The 15,335-nt window shown below is 41.9% G+C and overlaps 1 protein-coding gene across 6 annotated transcripts in view; it reads right to left on the bottom strand.

Annotated features, from left to right (window-relative positions):
- Positions 1-900: 900 nt before the first annotated feature.
- STOX2 (storkhead box 2) overlaps positions 901-15,335 on the bottom strand; it is a 118,484-nt gene continuing 104,049 nt past the window's right edge. For 3 of the 6 annotated variants that reach the window (XM_005556385.5, XM_065545728.1, XM_065545729.1), the window contains 2 exons: positions 12,949-15,214; positions 901-7,375 (listed from right to left, as the gene is read on the bottom strand). In XM_005556385.5, coding sequence (XP_005556442.2) covers positions 7,180-7,375; positions 12,949-15,214 — 2,462 coding nt within the window. In that variant the 3' untranslated portion in view covers positions 901-7,179. Of the gene's footprint in view, positions 7,376-10,999; positions 11,113-12,740; positions 12,790-12,948; positions 15,215-15,335 lie in introns of all 6 variants that reach the window. The other 3 variants (XM_015451063.4, XM_074040803.1, XR_001491153.4) reach the window with 2 other exon arrangements.

The raw sequence follows: 15,335 nt of genomic DNA, 5'->3' as shown, positions 1-15,335 counted from the left end.
AAGTCCCCACGTTTCCTCGGTTCACTAGATAGTTCTGAAAGGAACACACAGTTACCTTTCCTTGACCACAGCTGCTTTTGGTCCTAGAGTAAAACTCACAATATACTCCCAGTATTCCTGCTCTTCCTAACTTTATGCCTGAAAAAGGAAATGTCTGTATTGAGACAGTTTAAAATATATAGACAAACTTACGCAACAAAATACAACTTGTTCTTCAAAGTAGTCACCTTGCGGTCTCCAGACACGTATCCAAAGACACTGTCATTGTTCACAACAATTTTTGGAAGTCTCCTTTGGATATTGCCTTTATAAGAAAATCAGGCTCGACTTTGTGGCTCATTGTTTTTGACTGAGAACACTATTTTCTAGCTTCATCATTAATGGGGCAGCAAATCCCTTTGGTTTGAAAAAGCCCATTCTCTGCGGGCAAAGATTTGCTACAGTGAAGAGACGCAGAAGAATGTATGACAGCTGAAGGCAATTAAACACGGGGGATTCCGAACCTGTGCAAGTGACTCACTGGTACATGTGAGCAGCCTCCTCGTGTTTACCGGGCAGAGGATCCCATCCGCTTAGGAACAAAAGCTGAGATATGGGTGCTAATGAAAAAGAAACCCCAGACCTAATCACATCACTTTATCATTTCATATAGAAAATGTAGTTATACGCATCTCTCTCGCTCTGTTTTAAATCCAATTACCTAAAAATGTGATTTTTCCCCCAACTTTCATGGAAAAAGAATTTTGATCAGATATTTTCATTTTTAGTTGTTTTAACTCAGAAGCTCTAATAATATTGTGTAATCAAAAATGTTATAAAATCCTATTAATCGAAGATAAATAAATGAACCTCACCTAAAATATTTTCTCTCGAGCACCAAAAAAAAATCCACTTAAGACATATAACCAAATGTTATTTAATATCTTAAAAAGTAACACAATCCAAAATGGATATTTCACACAACACTACATAAACAACATGAACACAGTATCACCATAGGGAGGGACTTTCAAATATAGACTTACAAAAATCCCTGTCCTTTTTTTTCTTTTAAGTTATTATACTAAGCATGACAAGTAATCATCATTTACAGTATGGTACACGGACACGATAAAAACCATGTTACAAATGTGCTGTTATAAATCAGTAACATTAGGGAAGACATTTCATGAACTGTAATTATTTCATATGAAATACTATACAATATAAACAGAACATCCATCTTGGATGACCTTTACAGCAACCAGAGACCAAGTAATTTAAAATTTTTTTTCAGTGCAAACACATTTTATTCAAGGCAGTCTTGGCTGCAAAACTCCTTTCTAACATACAGTAAATCCCACTTGCACGTCTTAATTCATTTACCCTAATGCAATAGTCACATTCAGTCACTCAGAGAAAGATACCTGCAGAATTATGATCCCTTTAAACTTGATGTTTAAATTTAATTCTCTTCTAGAACGTAGTATCTGTGTCAACTGCTCTAAGGACTTTAATTTGTAGCTGTCAATACTTGCATGAAGGTGACCCTGGGGCAGCTCTATTCCTCACCCAGCAAGTGTGCACCATACTGCACAGTGCTCTGCCCTTCCAATGTGGAAACCGTGACGGCGTGTCAGTATCTAGGTGGGAGAATGGAAAGGAGGACCTCGGAGGAAAGGAAGCGGAGGAGCTGCTGCGTGTGTACTTCATGATTAGTTTCCTGGAACTTCAGAGGACAGATATTGGAGGAGATCTCAGGTCTCACATTTGGTACCTCTTCTTGGTGGGAGCAAGGGAACAGGTTCACTAAGATCAGCCTTGGGACAGGGAGGCAGGTAACTGTACATGGACCAGTCAAGCTTCTAACCTTACATTTCCAGCCTTCCAGAATCATCGCTGCCTGACTTGAAACACCCCCTTTCCTCCTTGGCATGGTGTGTGTGTGTGTGTGTGTGTGTGTGTGTGTGTCCACATTTGAAGCCAACAATGATTACAGCCCTATAACTGATCATGTACAATCGTAAGAAAGTTTAGTGCCCCTTGAGTCTTGTAGAATTCTGAATCTTGTGAATCATCAACTGTAAGTCATAGAACTGTAAAATCACAGGATTGTGTGTTAGGGGAGCCATCACTGGGAATCTCCTTGTGGGCTGCTGCTGCAAAAGACGCAGAGTATTAACTCAATAAGAAGGTGCCAATGTCTGTGTGAAACACACAATGGGGATGTAATAATGAATGTTTTCATATATGTAATTTATGAAACATCTCCTGAATAAAAATCTGTGGGAGAATATTGGATGGATCCTTAATACCATAAGACCTTCTGGGAGAGGAATGGGGCGACAGCTGATTCTTTTATCTCACTTGGCAAAGCTCAGACTGATAGTAATCTCTTTCCTGCCCACATTTTACTAACCCAAAGCAAAACAGTGTTTTCCGTGCCTTTTGCATTTCATGTTTCCTGTGTTCTAGCTCCCCCAAGCCCTAAACATGTGTAGAAATGTCAATCACTACCAGAAGAGCCCTGGATGATGTTGACAATGGGCAGGACGGTCCTGGGGGAGACCGGGGAAAGAAGAAATCGCGCCTGCTTGGGCCACTGAGGTCTGGCAGCACGTGGCTAGTTGTGACTGGCCTGTGGTGATGGAGGAGATCCCTGTCAAAGATCATCTATCTCCTAATTTGAGAAAACACTTAGAACTGGAAAAGCTCCCTCAGAAATCCAGCTCCTCCAAAGTAGGGCTCGATAGACTGTACTGAATTTCTATGGTGCTAAGGAGCACTGTGAAGAGTACTTGATAAAGTTTTTAATTAAAGTTTCTGTTTCAGCACCTTCCACTGCCAGGAGCAGTCGTGTTCCTGAATGATTTAGCACGGGAACTATAGAAACCCAGTATGAAACTGTAAACAAGGGTGTGTGTCCAGATCTGCTTCTGACTGCAATGGCATTTGGGTGGATCTGTCAATCACCGGCTTCATCCATCGATACCAGAAACGTGTGCTGAGGTGTAAAATTCCAAACACCCTGAACTCTTTTTTTTTGAATGAAAATGGACAAAAGTGTCAAGTTGTATTTGTTTTCTTTGACTTTATTAGCACACATCAGAAAAATAGCATTGTATTTAGTGATTTCTCATGATGGTCTATCAGACAGATAGAAAACAGATCATTGATAGCTGCCACTGTGTTTCTGGGGAATCTCAAGTCACTCCTTTTGTTTTATTCATTTCAAGTATGGGTATTACAAAGATGACCTGTCTTGTGAATTGTTTGTGAATCTGAATGCCTTGGAAGCACTTTGAGATCCCAAAGTGAATCGTGAAAAGTCATTATGTTGTTGGTTTTTAAATCAAGCTCCAAATACTGCCCATGTTATAAATGGCGAGACTTTCAAAAAATGATCACTATTGTATTGTGAGCAATATGCTTGTAATTTAAGTTAAAAACTTTATTTTCAAGTACACTTGGTGGTGATAAGTGGTTTATCCTGGGTAGAATTTTGCAAAGCTGCGCCAACCTAAAAAAGGAACAATGCTTCTGCTTCCGCTGAACAGGTTTCTTCTCCCCATGGTGACTGCAATGTAATTTAAATTTACATTTTAGAAATGCTGGTTGGGCTATGAAAAAGAGGGACCTGGGAACAGCTGGTGTTCAGATCATTGTTATTCCAGATTAACTGTGAATTGACGCTTCCTGAACCCGACCTTCACAACATCAGAGAAGCAGTAACTTGTTATTTTTATCCAGCTAGTCTCCATTCGCCTCTTCTATTTGTTTTCTCTATTTGATGGCACCCCCCCGTTCATATGTTTATTATGGTCCCCTGAGATGTGCAAAATATATATAATGGAATACAAATTATTTAACAGAAGTTGTGGAATTCACAGCACAGCTCTTTTAATTAAAGTGGAGTTTGGGCTCGACATGGTAGCATGCGAGTGAAGGCAGAGCCCGAAGTGCTTCAAGCTTGGCAGTCCACATTGCTTGTGTGTCTTCTGTTACTGAAAACTTAGACTTCAAATCAGATTTCCAAAGGAGTAAATAGCTCTCTCAATTACGTTCACCCATTGGCTCTTCGCCAGAGAACTTTTAACAGGAATGGGTGGGGGGGGCGGGGGTGGGCAAAAGAATTTTTAAACTTCTGTTCATTCCTAACAAAATCGACTGCGCTTTCGTGGGGAAGAGAGGAGAAGACAGGATTACATCTGAAAGCCAAACAAGGGCGTAAGAGAAAGCCATGGCGATGGAAAGTCATGAGTCCACAGAGGCAATCACTGACACACACAGCACGCCATGCCCTAATGTTGAAGGAAGTGTTCAACTTTGCGCTTCTGAACGATACACTTTAACACACGGCTGCCATTTCATCAAATTTATGGAGGTAGTTATATGTAAAAATAAAAATTACCATAAAGTAATATGTTGTATCATAATAATACATAAGTGTGCAAAATGCCGACAGATGTGTTGACCCTTTCACAGAGATTCAACCAGATTCGGTTTTGTAAACCTTTCAGTTGCTAAACCCTAAGACTGGATAAGCAGTCGTGTAACACAAAGCTATGATTTTACAGGAGGAAAAGGATACTGGCAACGCCTGGCGAGGACCCCACTGTTCTGGGACCGAGAGCCTCACCGTGACCTCGGATGACATTTGCAATGTGCTGCCGGCAGCCACTCCTCCCCTGTTCAAGAATCTCAATCAGATTCAGGCAAGAATATTTTTATATGCAACATCTGCTTACATGGTATCACCTTTAAAGTCCATCATTTCTACACTAATGGCTGCTGGTCTAAGGGAGTTTTTAAAACATTATGTACCCCATAGCATCAGGCAAATAGTGTACATATTTATTTGAATAATGTCTTCTGTAAACCTATATCTCATGAAATATCAATAAATTCCTATGTTAAAGCTTCTCTTAAAGGTAATGCTTTCCTTTCCTGTTCACACAGCATTCGATTATTTCAATGGCTACTTTCAGAGGATCAGCTAGAGGCTGATGTGTTGTTTCAATGGTTATATTATTTATGAACTGAGAGTAGAAGAAAAATTTGAGAGCAGGTTTTTTGGAAAAAATGAATTTAGACAAAAATTTAGTAACCGTATGATATATAACTCCCCAAGGGAACCGACTATGTAGTCTATTAGATACATGATCATTCCTTCTGGACATATTTAAGCAATAAGACAAACAATGCGTCGAGGCATGCCTTGGAGGAAATAAGGCATGAGACTGAAAGCCAACTGGCTTAAGCATTTCAATGGTATGGGAGTTTACTAAGAAACGTGCTGAAGTTTCACTATAGTAAGCACAAAAAAGGAATTTATACCAAACTCAAGGAGTTCAGTTTGACCCAATGCAACTTCCAAATAACTGAAAAACTAGGAGGGAGCATTTAAAGGTTTCAAGAATGAGTCCAACTGTGTATAGGACTGGATTCTTTAAACAGATTGCTAGTGATTAAACCTAATACAAAAACAGATGTGTCTCACAAATCATATGCCAATTACTGAAATCGGAGGTGAAAACATTCTAGATTTATTTTGGGATATATATATATATTTCATGGTGTATGGCTCCCAGCAGCACATGCCACTGAACTAAATAAAACTTTATGTCAGAACACTTACTTGTGTCCTATGTAACCCTTTTGCAAAGAATATTCCATTACTACAGATCTGTTCCACTGTTCTCAGAAAATAAAACATGGGAACGTTGGAATGTCTCTTTGCTATAAGATGAAATTATTGGTCATCCCTTTGCTGCTGGGTCTTCTTTGTGTTCAACATGACATTGGAAACCAAAGCAAAATGTAAGTTAACAAACCATTTTGAAATAAGTTGGGCTAATTAACTACACATCCACCTAAAAACGCCTCCTGAAATTGGTTACAAAGTATCTGTAAACATTACTCTGGCATAGTTCATGTATGCATAATTGTTATTCTGATAAATTTTAGGGGAGTACAAATTAGGATTATACCACACTAGCAGAATGAGCACATTCTGTTGTTTATTACATGGGCACATGTATATTTCTAATCAAAAATTATTTTAAAAGTTTTCTCTATAGATATCTTCCCAGGAATAAAAGGCCTGAAGTTCAACTCTCCCTAAATTTGCTCTTTCCTATAACCACTAAAAATTATCTCCCACAGCCTAATTTAGGCATTCTATCTAAAACTACATAAAATAGATTTATGTCCTTCCATTAGAAAGAATAACATCCTCAGGCCATACTCTTCATTTGTATCACAAAGAACATTTTGCTTTTAAACAAACTAATTATTGTATCTATTTGAGTAAGATAGGGTCATCCTAAGTATCACGAGGAGGAAATTCTCTTCCTTCAATATTTGAGTAATACCTTTTACAAGTCCACATCACCTCTCCCATCACCTAGTGCTGTGCCCCAGCCAGACTGGAAATTCCTTTCCTTTGTCCACTTCAGATTCAAAGGCCTATATTCCTGTTTGTGATCATGGAAGGTTAAAAAATCAGACAAGCATCTGTTACACTGGAAAACAAAATCCTGAAAACATTCACTCCCAGCGATTTCCATTGCGACCCCTTCTCACACACTTCCACGGGCTCCTGCAAAATAGTGTCACGAAAACTCACAGTGAAAAATGACTGGTGCATAAACAATTCACACACAAAGGGCCAGGGTCCCTTCTAGTTAGTTTGGCATCTATTTCCCTCAGGGTGGACCCTTGCATTTGACATTTCGTGGTGACTTAGTTTTTTTGTTTTTTTTGTTTTGTTTTTTGTTTTTTTGTTTTTTTTGGAAGTGTCAAGGATCAGTTCTGTGGCACCGTTTAACCACAGACTGGGAGCAACACGCATCTGTGGCATTTTAAAATGGAATTGGCAACTGCATGACATTGAAAATGCATATTACACTTACAGTGTCTAGACTTTCCTATGTGTGCTCAGATACAATTAGTGAAGCAAAAGTATACATATCACCCCTACTGTTATTCAGTTGCTACAGAGCCATAAATGTGAAAAGCAATACTCTGAAATAAAGATTTTTTTTTGTTTTTTTGCCCTAGCCCTACTTAGCAGCACAGTTTAAGTAAACACAAAAACTGTGGTTGAGATGCTTGTCTTTCCAAAGATGTAAACATCAGTCCCAGTGTCGTAAACTTTGCTGTATCGAATGAGACAGAAGATCTGAGGCAGAAGGACTATCACACACTAGTAACAGAAGCTTGCAAGCAGTTGGAAGGTTTCTGTAGCTTCTCAGCTTCATTTGTCGGCGGGTCCGCGCTCGCTCGGAAGTTGAAGGCTGGACCAGCTCCACCATGCGCCGGGCTCAAAGCAGGGTTCTGACGACGGTTACTTTCAACAATGCTTGATGTGTTGGAAGCCAGGCTCTCCCGAGTACTAAAAGAGTAAAAAGGGTTTGTTTTGTTTTGTTTGGAACATAAATAATTATAAATTGAGCCCCAGAGGAAGAGCAAATGATGTCGTTAATGGATTTCCTCTGTTGGTTCATAATGTCATATCAATATACATTTCGACTGATTATTCACATCTGCCTCTCCACCACAGGCTCCAGAAGCTTCCACAGACATATAATAATCAGCAGCACACTCAGTGAATAAAGGGTTTTTAAACAGCTAAACGCACTTTGAAATGTCTTCTCCTTCTTTTCACACTCAAGGAAACGACTTCAAAATTTGAGGTGATAGCTAGCTCTCGCAGTGGTTTTTAAAATGGATACTCATAAATACACCTAAGTCATGATTTCATTTCAGGCTGGAAATTCACTGGCACAGCCGCTCCTGAACACACTCGATAATTTTACCCTAAAGATTCCATTTTCGTTCTGGATTAGATTTTGACTTTGGGGGAATCTAAGCATGCCCTTTTTGGGGGGACCCTGAGCATTTGCTGCACAGATGAGAATAAAATTCATTTTAAATGTTTTATTCCACTGTTTCAAAATTTAACACGTTAGTTAAAATACATTATATTTTGATAAAGGACTGTAGATTTTTTTTTCCCATTGATTTGTTAAGTTTCCATTCATTTCTTTGGATTTTTGGGTTTTTTTGGTTTTTTTTTTTTTTTTTGGAGACAAGGTTTTGCTCTGTCCCCCAGGCCGGAGTGCAGAGGTGTGATCTCAGCTCACTGCAACTTCCACCTCCCTGGCTCAAGCAATCCATCTACCTCAGTCGCCTGAATAGCTGGGACCACAGACATGTGCCACCATACCTGGCCAATTTTTGTGTTTTTAGTAGAGACTGGGTTTTGCCATGCTGCCCAGGCTGGTCTCCAACTCCTGAGTGCAAGCAATCCGCCTGCCGTGGCCTCCCAAAATGCTGGGATTATAGGTGAAATATTGCCCTTTAAAATAATTCGTATAGAATAGATGTGATTTAAAAGTTGTATTATTTTGCTCTCTCTTTTACTTTTTCTAAGTTGGAAACATTTGAATCTATTTCATTGCTTTAAGATATTTAGAACATTTAAGATTTCAAATGCACAGGGCAATGGCAGAAATCAGATGACTGGCCCAGATTGAGAACTGAGTAGGTTTCGTGTTCCAGAACCTCAATGTGGCTACAAGAACTCTATCAGCTACAGAGACTGAGGACGCCAGAACATTCTCAAAACATCCACTGCATGAGGCAGAGTCAACGCTTAGGAAATATTCTCTGAGCGTTGGTCCCTACATCTGACTTAAGCCTGCTAGAGCTAGTTAACAGGTCAAACTATGACAGCGGAGATGTCCTCTCCTCTCTTTCATTCCCGTCCTAGGCCGATAGCAATTTTGTCTGAATCCTGTGCTCTGATAGCGCTTTCCAAGAGGTTATTTAAGCCTAACTCCTTGTGGCTTTGAGTTTGCTTCTCACCAAGAAGCCAAGAGTTAATTGTTTAAAAGGCAGTTTGTTCACCGCCAACCAAAAACAAACAAACAAAAAAAACCCCTGGAATTTTCTTGAATGTCAAGGGTGCCTCCAGAAAGGTAATCCACTTATAGAGAGAAGTCAAGTTTTTCATAATGCTTATGGTAAATCTGAGCAAACCTAAAGGACACTCCAAAATGTCATCACTAAAAGGGAAAGCTCTAGACTTGTCTACATGACATGTCCCCCAGGAAAATTCACCAGTGGCTTTGCCAGAGCCACCACTGAGGCATGCAGCAGGCGGAGGAAGGAGGAGGGGCAGGAAAGATGCAAAACCCCATAGATTTCAAGACACATTCCTTTGGTTTCATTCTTAATCACTAAAGCAACTTTTTACAGTATCTGACTTCCTCATCTCTAAAATAGAGAGTTATGATGGGATTTACCTACTCCTAGGGTGACTGTGAAGAAGAAATAAGCATCGAGGAAAAATCTGTACACTAATAAGGTAGAAAATGTGGATTATTTCTGTTACACACCTAGCATATAATGAAATAAATAGTGACTGTGGGTTCACTTCAGAATCCATGTATTACAAATGACATATTTTCTATGGGAAAATACATTTTAAGGTTCAAAGGATTCACTCTTAAACCAGGTTTCGAGGGGTGGGCTCAACATTTATTGAGTGCCTGCTGTATACCAGACACCGTAAACACATATTACAATAGATCATCTGAGCTGGGGTCTGTCTCTACGATAAGATCCCTTTGCCCACCTTCAATCACAGCCAACATGTTAATAGTGGTGAATATGTACAGTACTTCATCTTCTCCAAAGAATGTATTTCATTATTGTTGCAATAATGATTACAGTCTGTGATGTTCACACTGAGGGCTCCGGATATGCTGATGAAAAAGTTAAAGGAGATGGAATGTTAGCAGTAAAAATATTCCTCAAATTCCAAAGTTGGGTTTTTTTTTTAAAGAGAGCTAATGGAGTGCAACCTTAAAAATAGGATTTCAGGATTTTATAGGGAGGAGAAATGGACCAAGTGGCTGTGTTGTTCGTCCTTCTGTGCGCATGTGTTCCCCTGGCCCCAGGCGTCTACAGCACACGTTCATGCGATACATTAAGCAGATATACCCCTGGCAGCCTTTAGTCTCTTGATTTTCATATTGTGTTCATCAACCAGCTTTAGGCCTCACATTTGGAATCGCAGGCTTTTCATGTCAAGACTTTTCAGTTTCAATATTAGATCTCATAGCATAGTTCAAGTTTCTACCCTTTTTCCATCTACATCCCCTTTAATTTCCAACGAAAGGGACTAAAGAATTTTGGAAATGTGGCTGAACATGACTTCTGAGCCAGCACTGAAACCCTGGGGTATGGAGAAAAATCACCTTTTGGGGTCTTTTTGTTTGTTTGTTTGGTTGGTTGGTTGCGGCTTATTTACTGAAAGATTTTAATAAATGGCCTGTCAGGGCTGGGCACAGTGGCTCATGCCTATAATCCTAGCACTTTGGGAGGCCAAGGCAGAAGGATCTACAAAAATTTTTTTTTCAAATGACCAGGCATGGTGTCACACACCTATAGTCCCAGCTACTCAGAAGGCTGAACTGGGAGAACTGCTTGAGCCCAGGAGTTCCAGGAGGCAGAGAGCTACAATCACCACGGCACTCCAGCCTGGGCAACACAGTGAGACCCTGTCTCTAAAAAAAAAGTAATAAAGATTCCCATGTCTCACAGCAAGGGTAAGGTATGAGCATGATAATGCTATATGTCTAAAACAGTCCCCAGACTGGAAAGTGAAGTCTCTAGAAGTCAAACACTTTCCTTTGCAGAACATACTCCTGGATCAGCGAGACAACTCCGTGACTTCATTATGGTGTGTAGAAAATAGTTTGTCACCTAGCTTCTAATCGAAGGGTAGTAAATACGAAAGGGATAAATTTAGCAATTGTCTGTAGATTCTCTACTAAGTACATAAAATATACAGGTGATACATGTTTTCATGTAGAGAAAATTCTACTTAATATTAGTGGGCAGACGTGGCTATTGTGCGAAGGTTGTCTCTTTAGAACAAGCTTTACCTTCTGTCATGACAAAGCATTTAACTTTAAGTACACAATGAAACAACTGAAAATCAACTTACTTCAAGAAATAATCCCAGTCATAAATTCTATATTCTGCACCCCAAGTTTAGAGATAGTAAAATATTTTCTGTAGAGATACTGGTTCAACCATTTCATGAATATCTCTGTTTACCTTCAAACAAACAAAAAACTTTCAATGTTATGCAATGGAAGGTTTCCTAGCTAGAACCCATTAAACTACTCCCAATGTCTCCTTAGCAACTATCTCCTTAGTATGGCAGCTTCCTGTCTGTGGAAGTCCAGGGGCCCAGAGGGAAAGGAGAAAGGTTTAAAACCAGCGTGTGAAAAGCAGGTAGGAGGCAGAGACTACATAATGAGAAACAGAAGAACAGAAAGACACAAGCAAAGACGCCACACCTGCCACCAGCAACTGTTCTGAACTTCTACCACGGATTACAGACCTTCTGTTTTGCTAATCCGGTATCCACTACTAGGAACTCAAGAGGAAAAAGGAGTAGAACAGGAAAATGAAGGAAAAAAGGATAGTTAAAATAAATCGGAAAATTAATATCTGATTTGAGATAAAAAATTATTTAGCAAAAATGATTTCTTAGAAAAGCCACTTAGTAGACTAGTGGTTTTCAGGCTGAGGCCCGTGGCTCCCTGAGGTCTCAGAGGCTCCTCGAGGGATGGGGAGAGGGACTGGGGCCCACAGTCTCCACTATCACCAAGGCCATCTCTCAGCTCTGTGCAGCCATTAGACTTCCACACACGTGTTAACTTGGAAGAAAGGCTCCATGACCAAAATAATAGTAATAATAATAATAATAATAATAATAACAATGAACCAGCCCTTTAATAAATCACAAAGGCCTAGTATGGGATGAAGGAATTAATGATTCCCAGTTCCAGCTGTGTGATGCTCACTTCCAAAATTATCCAGGGATATAGTGAAATGATCACAACAGAATTAATTTTAATTCTTAATAATTAAAATAAATATATGAAGTACATAATCCTATCTGAATCCGTGTTAAAATTATAAGTATTGCAAAATCTTGGGAATCACAGCTGATGAGAAATGTCAATCTCTCAGTAGTATTTCTGCATCTCAGAGTCACCAATCTGGAGTAGAAGTTAGAAGGAGAATTAGGTCCCATGTTGCTCTTTGAGGAGAAGAAAGAGTTAAGGAGAAAAAAGGAAGTTGCACAGACTCTTGTTTGCTTTCTGAATCCCTGCACAACTCTAGAGCTTTGGCCATGACCGCTGGGCACCACTAACTCTCAACTGTCAACCCTTTGCTGAACTAACACCTACTACCAAGAAGGAACTACAATTAGACTGCCCAAAGGGGCTCCGTCAATTCTGCGGAGGAGAAATAAACATGGCACGTGCTTTGATCTAACAGAGCACAGGCCCCTGCCCTCGCTGTGAGGGAAGAAATATTCCATTTCTTGGCGGCGAAAGGAAGATGTGTGAGCCAGAGGGACAGGCTGCACAGAACACTGGGATCCAAATGGTAACAAGCTTCTAGATCCATTGGAGAGGTTTTGAGATCTGCTATTATATTTTCACCAGAGGGATCCCTATCCTAGCATCAATCAATTTACTCCCAACGCCTATCTTCCTCCCCCGCCCCCAGACTATTTATTCGACTCAAAAAGTTACTATTTTTGAAGGACTTAAAAAACATCCTTCTCTTAGCATGGGTGGCAATATGAACGTAGCAGAAAAAGTACTGGAAATGTTGGTTTTAGTTAGATCAGACTGATGCAAGTTTGAGGGGAGGAGCCAACCCACCAGTCCAGATTGGTGATCTCTGCAGGTGCAGAAACATTTTTTTCAATTCCTGAAAAAGAAGTCAGAAACAGATTGTTAACAATACGAACCATACAACTCTTATCCCTCATCCACAGAACTGAGACTATGAAATCAGGAACTTGTCAAGTTACGTGCAGAAAGCCCCACGCCCCGCTAGGTGCATGCGTGCACAGACACCTCTCCCTACCGTGGGGAGTTGAATCCACTGTCCACTGTGATGCTGCTGCTGTCCATGCTGTCCAGCCGGGCTGAATGGGTGGCTCTCTGGTTGCTGCTGCTGTCGGTTTCTTTTGGGGCGAGAAGGGTGAGGTTCTTCTCAAATTTCCTCTGCAAGTCTCTTTCCTTCTCCCTCTCGAGGAGCCACTGCATGGTGCCTACGTCCTCTCTATTTTTCTCCTCCTCCGTGTTCTTGTTTGCCCCTTCCTCAGACTCATCATCATCAGAGACGTTGTAATAGTCAAAAGAGGTTTCCTGGTTCCCTCCTGACTCCTGCTGACGTTGGGAAGCAGGCGTGGCTTGTGCCGCCGAGGTCCCCAAGGACGGTTCCAGTTTCTCACATCGGCCTGGCAATGTGTCAGCAGGTGTCTTCGGGTGAGATTTGAGGAGGGACAGGCTGGATTTGTGATAGCTGTTTACAGACAAGGTGCTGTGAAGAGGTTTGAACAGGGTGTCTTTGCTAAATATCTCTTTCCTCTTGTCCAAGCTGCTGGGCTCGGCACCATGGTGCTGGACGAGGCGTCCGTTGGCGATCCCTTCAGCCACTCCTCCCGAAGCAGCTGGGCCCCCACCCGGCCCTTTTGGTGACTCCTCCTTGTGTCCTACAGGCTCCCTGGAGGAGTGGGGGACCTGCCTATCAGATGGGGAGAGCTTTTTCACCCCCTCTGCCAAAGTCAGAGTGTCATGGTCCTCCTTGTTCTTTCCCAGAGGTGATGGTGCCGTAAGCACTGTCTCACTAGAGGTGTTGCACTGGAAATAGTCATCTGTGGCTGTTTTTGTTGGACAAGAGTTGAGTTCGCCATAGGACGGCAAACTCTCAGGTGGTTTGCCTGGCTCCAAAAGGCTACAAGCGCTGGAGGGTTCCTTGCTGCCACTGACTATCTCTGGAATACACACCTCTTTATAGCTTGTGGACGCCATGTGAGCCCTTTGGTGACCGACAGTCTGTGCAGGCCTCAAAGTACTGTCGTCAACGTAGGATTGGCTGGGGGTCTGGTCGTCTTGGCTGCAGCCTTCAGCCAGGTCTTCCGGCGTCCCTAGAGAAGAAGCACCCAGAGGGCCTTTGGAGTTATCCATCGACCTGGATCTCTCCTTGGCTTTGTTGGATCTCTCATTCCTGGACCTCCGGTCCTGGGTATGGCTGTGGCTTCGGTGCACTTTCGAGTGGGAGCTTCCCCTAGAAGGTTCAGGAAAAGGCATCTCAGTTCTCCTTTTGGCCAATTCACCGGACACATCCCATTCTGGTGTCATGGGGAAGTGGGACTCGAGCACGTTGGTGTTGCTGTGCATGATGAAGTTATCTCCTTTGTGTTCAATGAGGAAGCAGCCCTCCCTGGGCACCCTGGAAAGAGGGTCACAGAAGTCATACTCTCTTCCACCTGGGATATCCAGATGTGAACCGTCGGAGGGGTCTCCTTTAGACACTCGTGTCTTGCTGTGAGACCGAGACTTTCCATGGGACTTCCGATGAGTCCTACTCTTCTTACTCCGTCCGCTGTGATGGGCAGAGGACCCGGCTTTACTCCTCTGGGCCTTTTCTTCTTCCAGTTTCTTCATGAGGGCGGTGTGCCGCATGACATTTTCCACGGTCAGGTCTGGGTTAATGCGCCTAATGATTTCCATCTCCACTTCCCGGGGGATCGTAGCTGGCGTGTCCTCGTCTCGCAGGGGCCACTCTTCAGGAGGAAACTGGGCAGAAAAATTGGCCAGCTGTTTGGTCTTGTCTTTTTTAAAACTTAGCCGGAATAACTTTAGCCCGAATTTTTTTGACTGCTTTTCACTGTCTTTAGGTTTTGAGAGAGTTTCTGTCTTGTAGGAAAAATTTACAGTACTTTTGCTCTTTTCAGTGGGTGGCACCTGGCACAGAGAAGGGGGGCAGTAAGGGTCTTTGCAGTCCTTGGCAGACTTCCTCTGCAGGGTGGGTGCATGCGTGCTGTGCACGTCTTCTCTGCAGCAGTGGCAAGAGTCGCAGTGGTTTCGGGGCAATGTCCTTTCCCTGACACAGCCTGAGGCAGAGGGCGTGATGGTCCCGGGTTGCGGAGAGGTGCACTGAGACCGGTCAGGTATCCTCTCGTCCAAATGGTACCATTTACTGTTAGTTCTTATGAGGGAAGGAGTTATGAAATAGGTCTGCGGGGTCACGATGAAGTAGCCATCTGGAGTTGGGTAGATTTTCCTCTCCCGTACCAGTGTGTTCAGCGTGTGCCGCAGAATTTCTTGGCTTGGGGTTGGAACACCTGAAACAAAACAAAACAAAACAAAACAACGACAAAAAAATCCACTTGTGAGAATCAAGACAGAACATGTTGATTCCTGATTTCCAGGATTCTATTCATTCTGCCAAGATGCCAAGTACCA

This window comes from Macaca fascicularis, chromosome 5, assembly GCF_037993035.2.
Source record: "Macaca fascicularis isolate 582-1 chromosome 5, T2T-MFA8v1.1".
Lineage (NCBI taxonomy): Eukaryota > Metazoa > Chordata > Mammalia > Primates > Cercopithecidae > Macaca > Macaca fascicularis.
The sequence above is the reverse complement of the archived record's forward strand: the minus strand, read 5'-3'. Positions and strand labels throughout refer to the sequence as shown.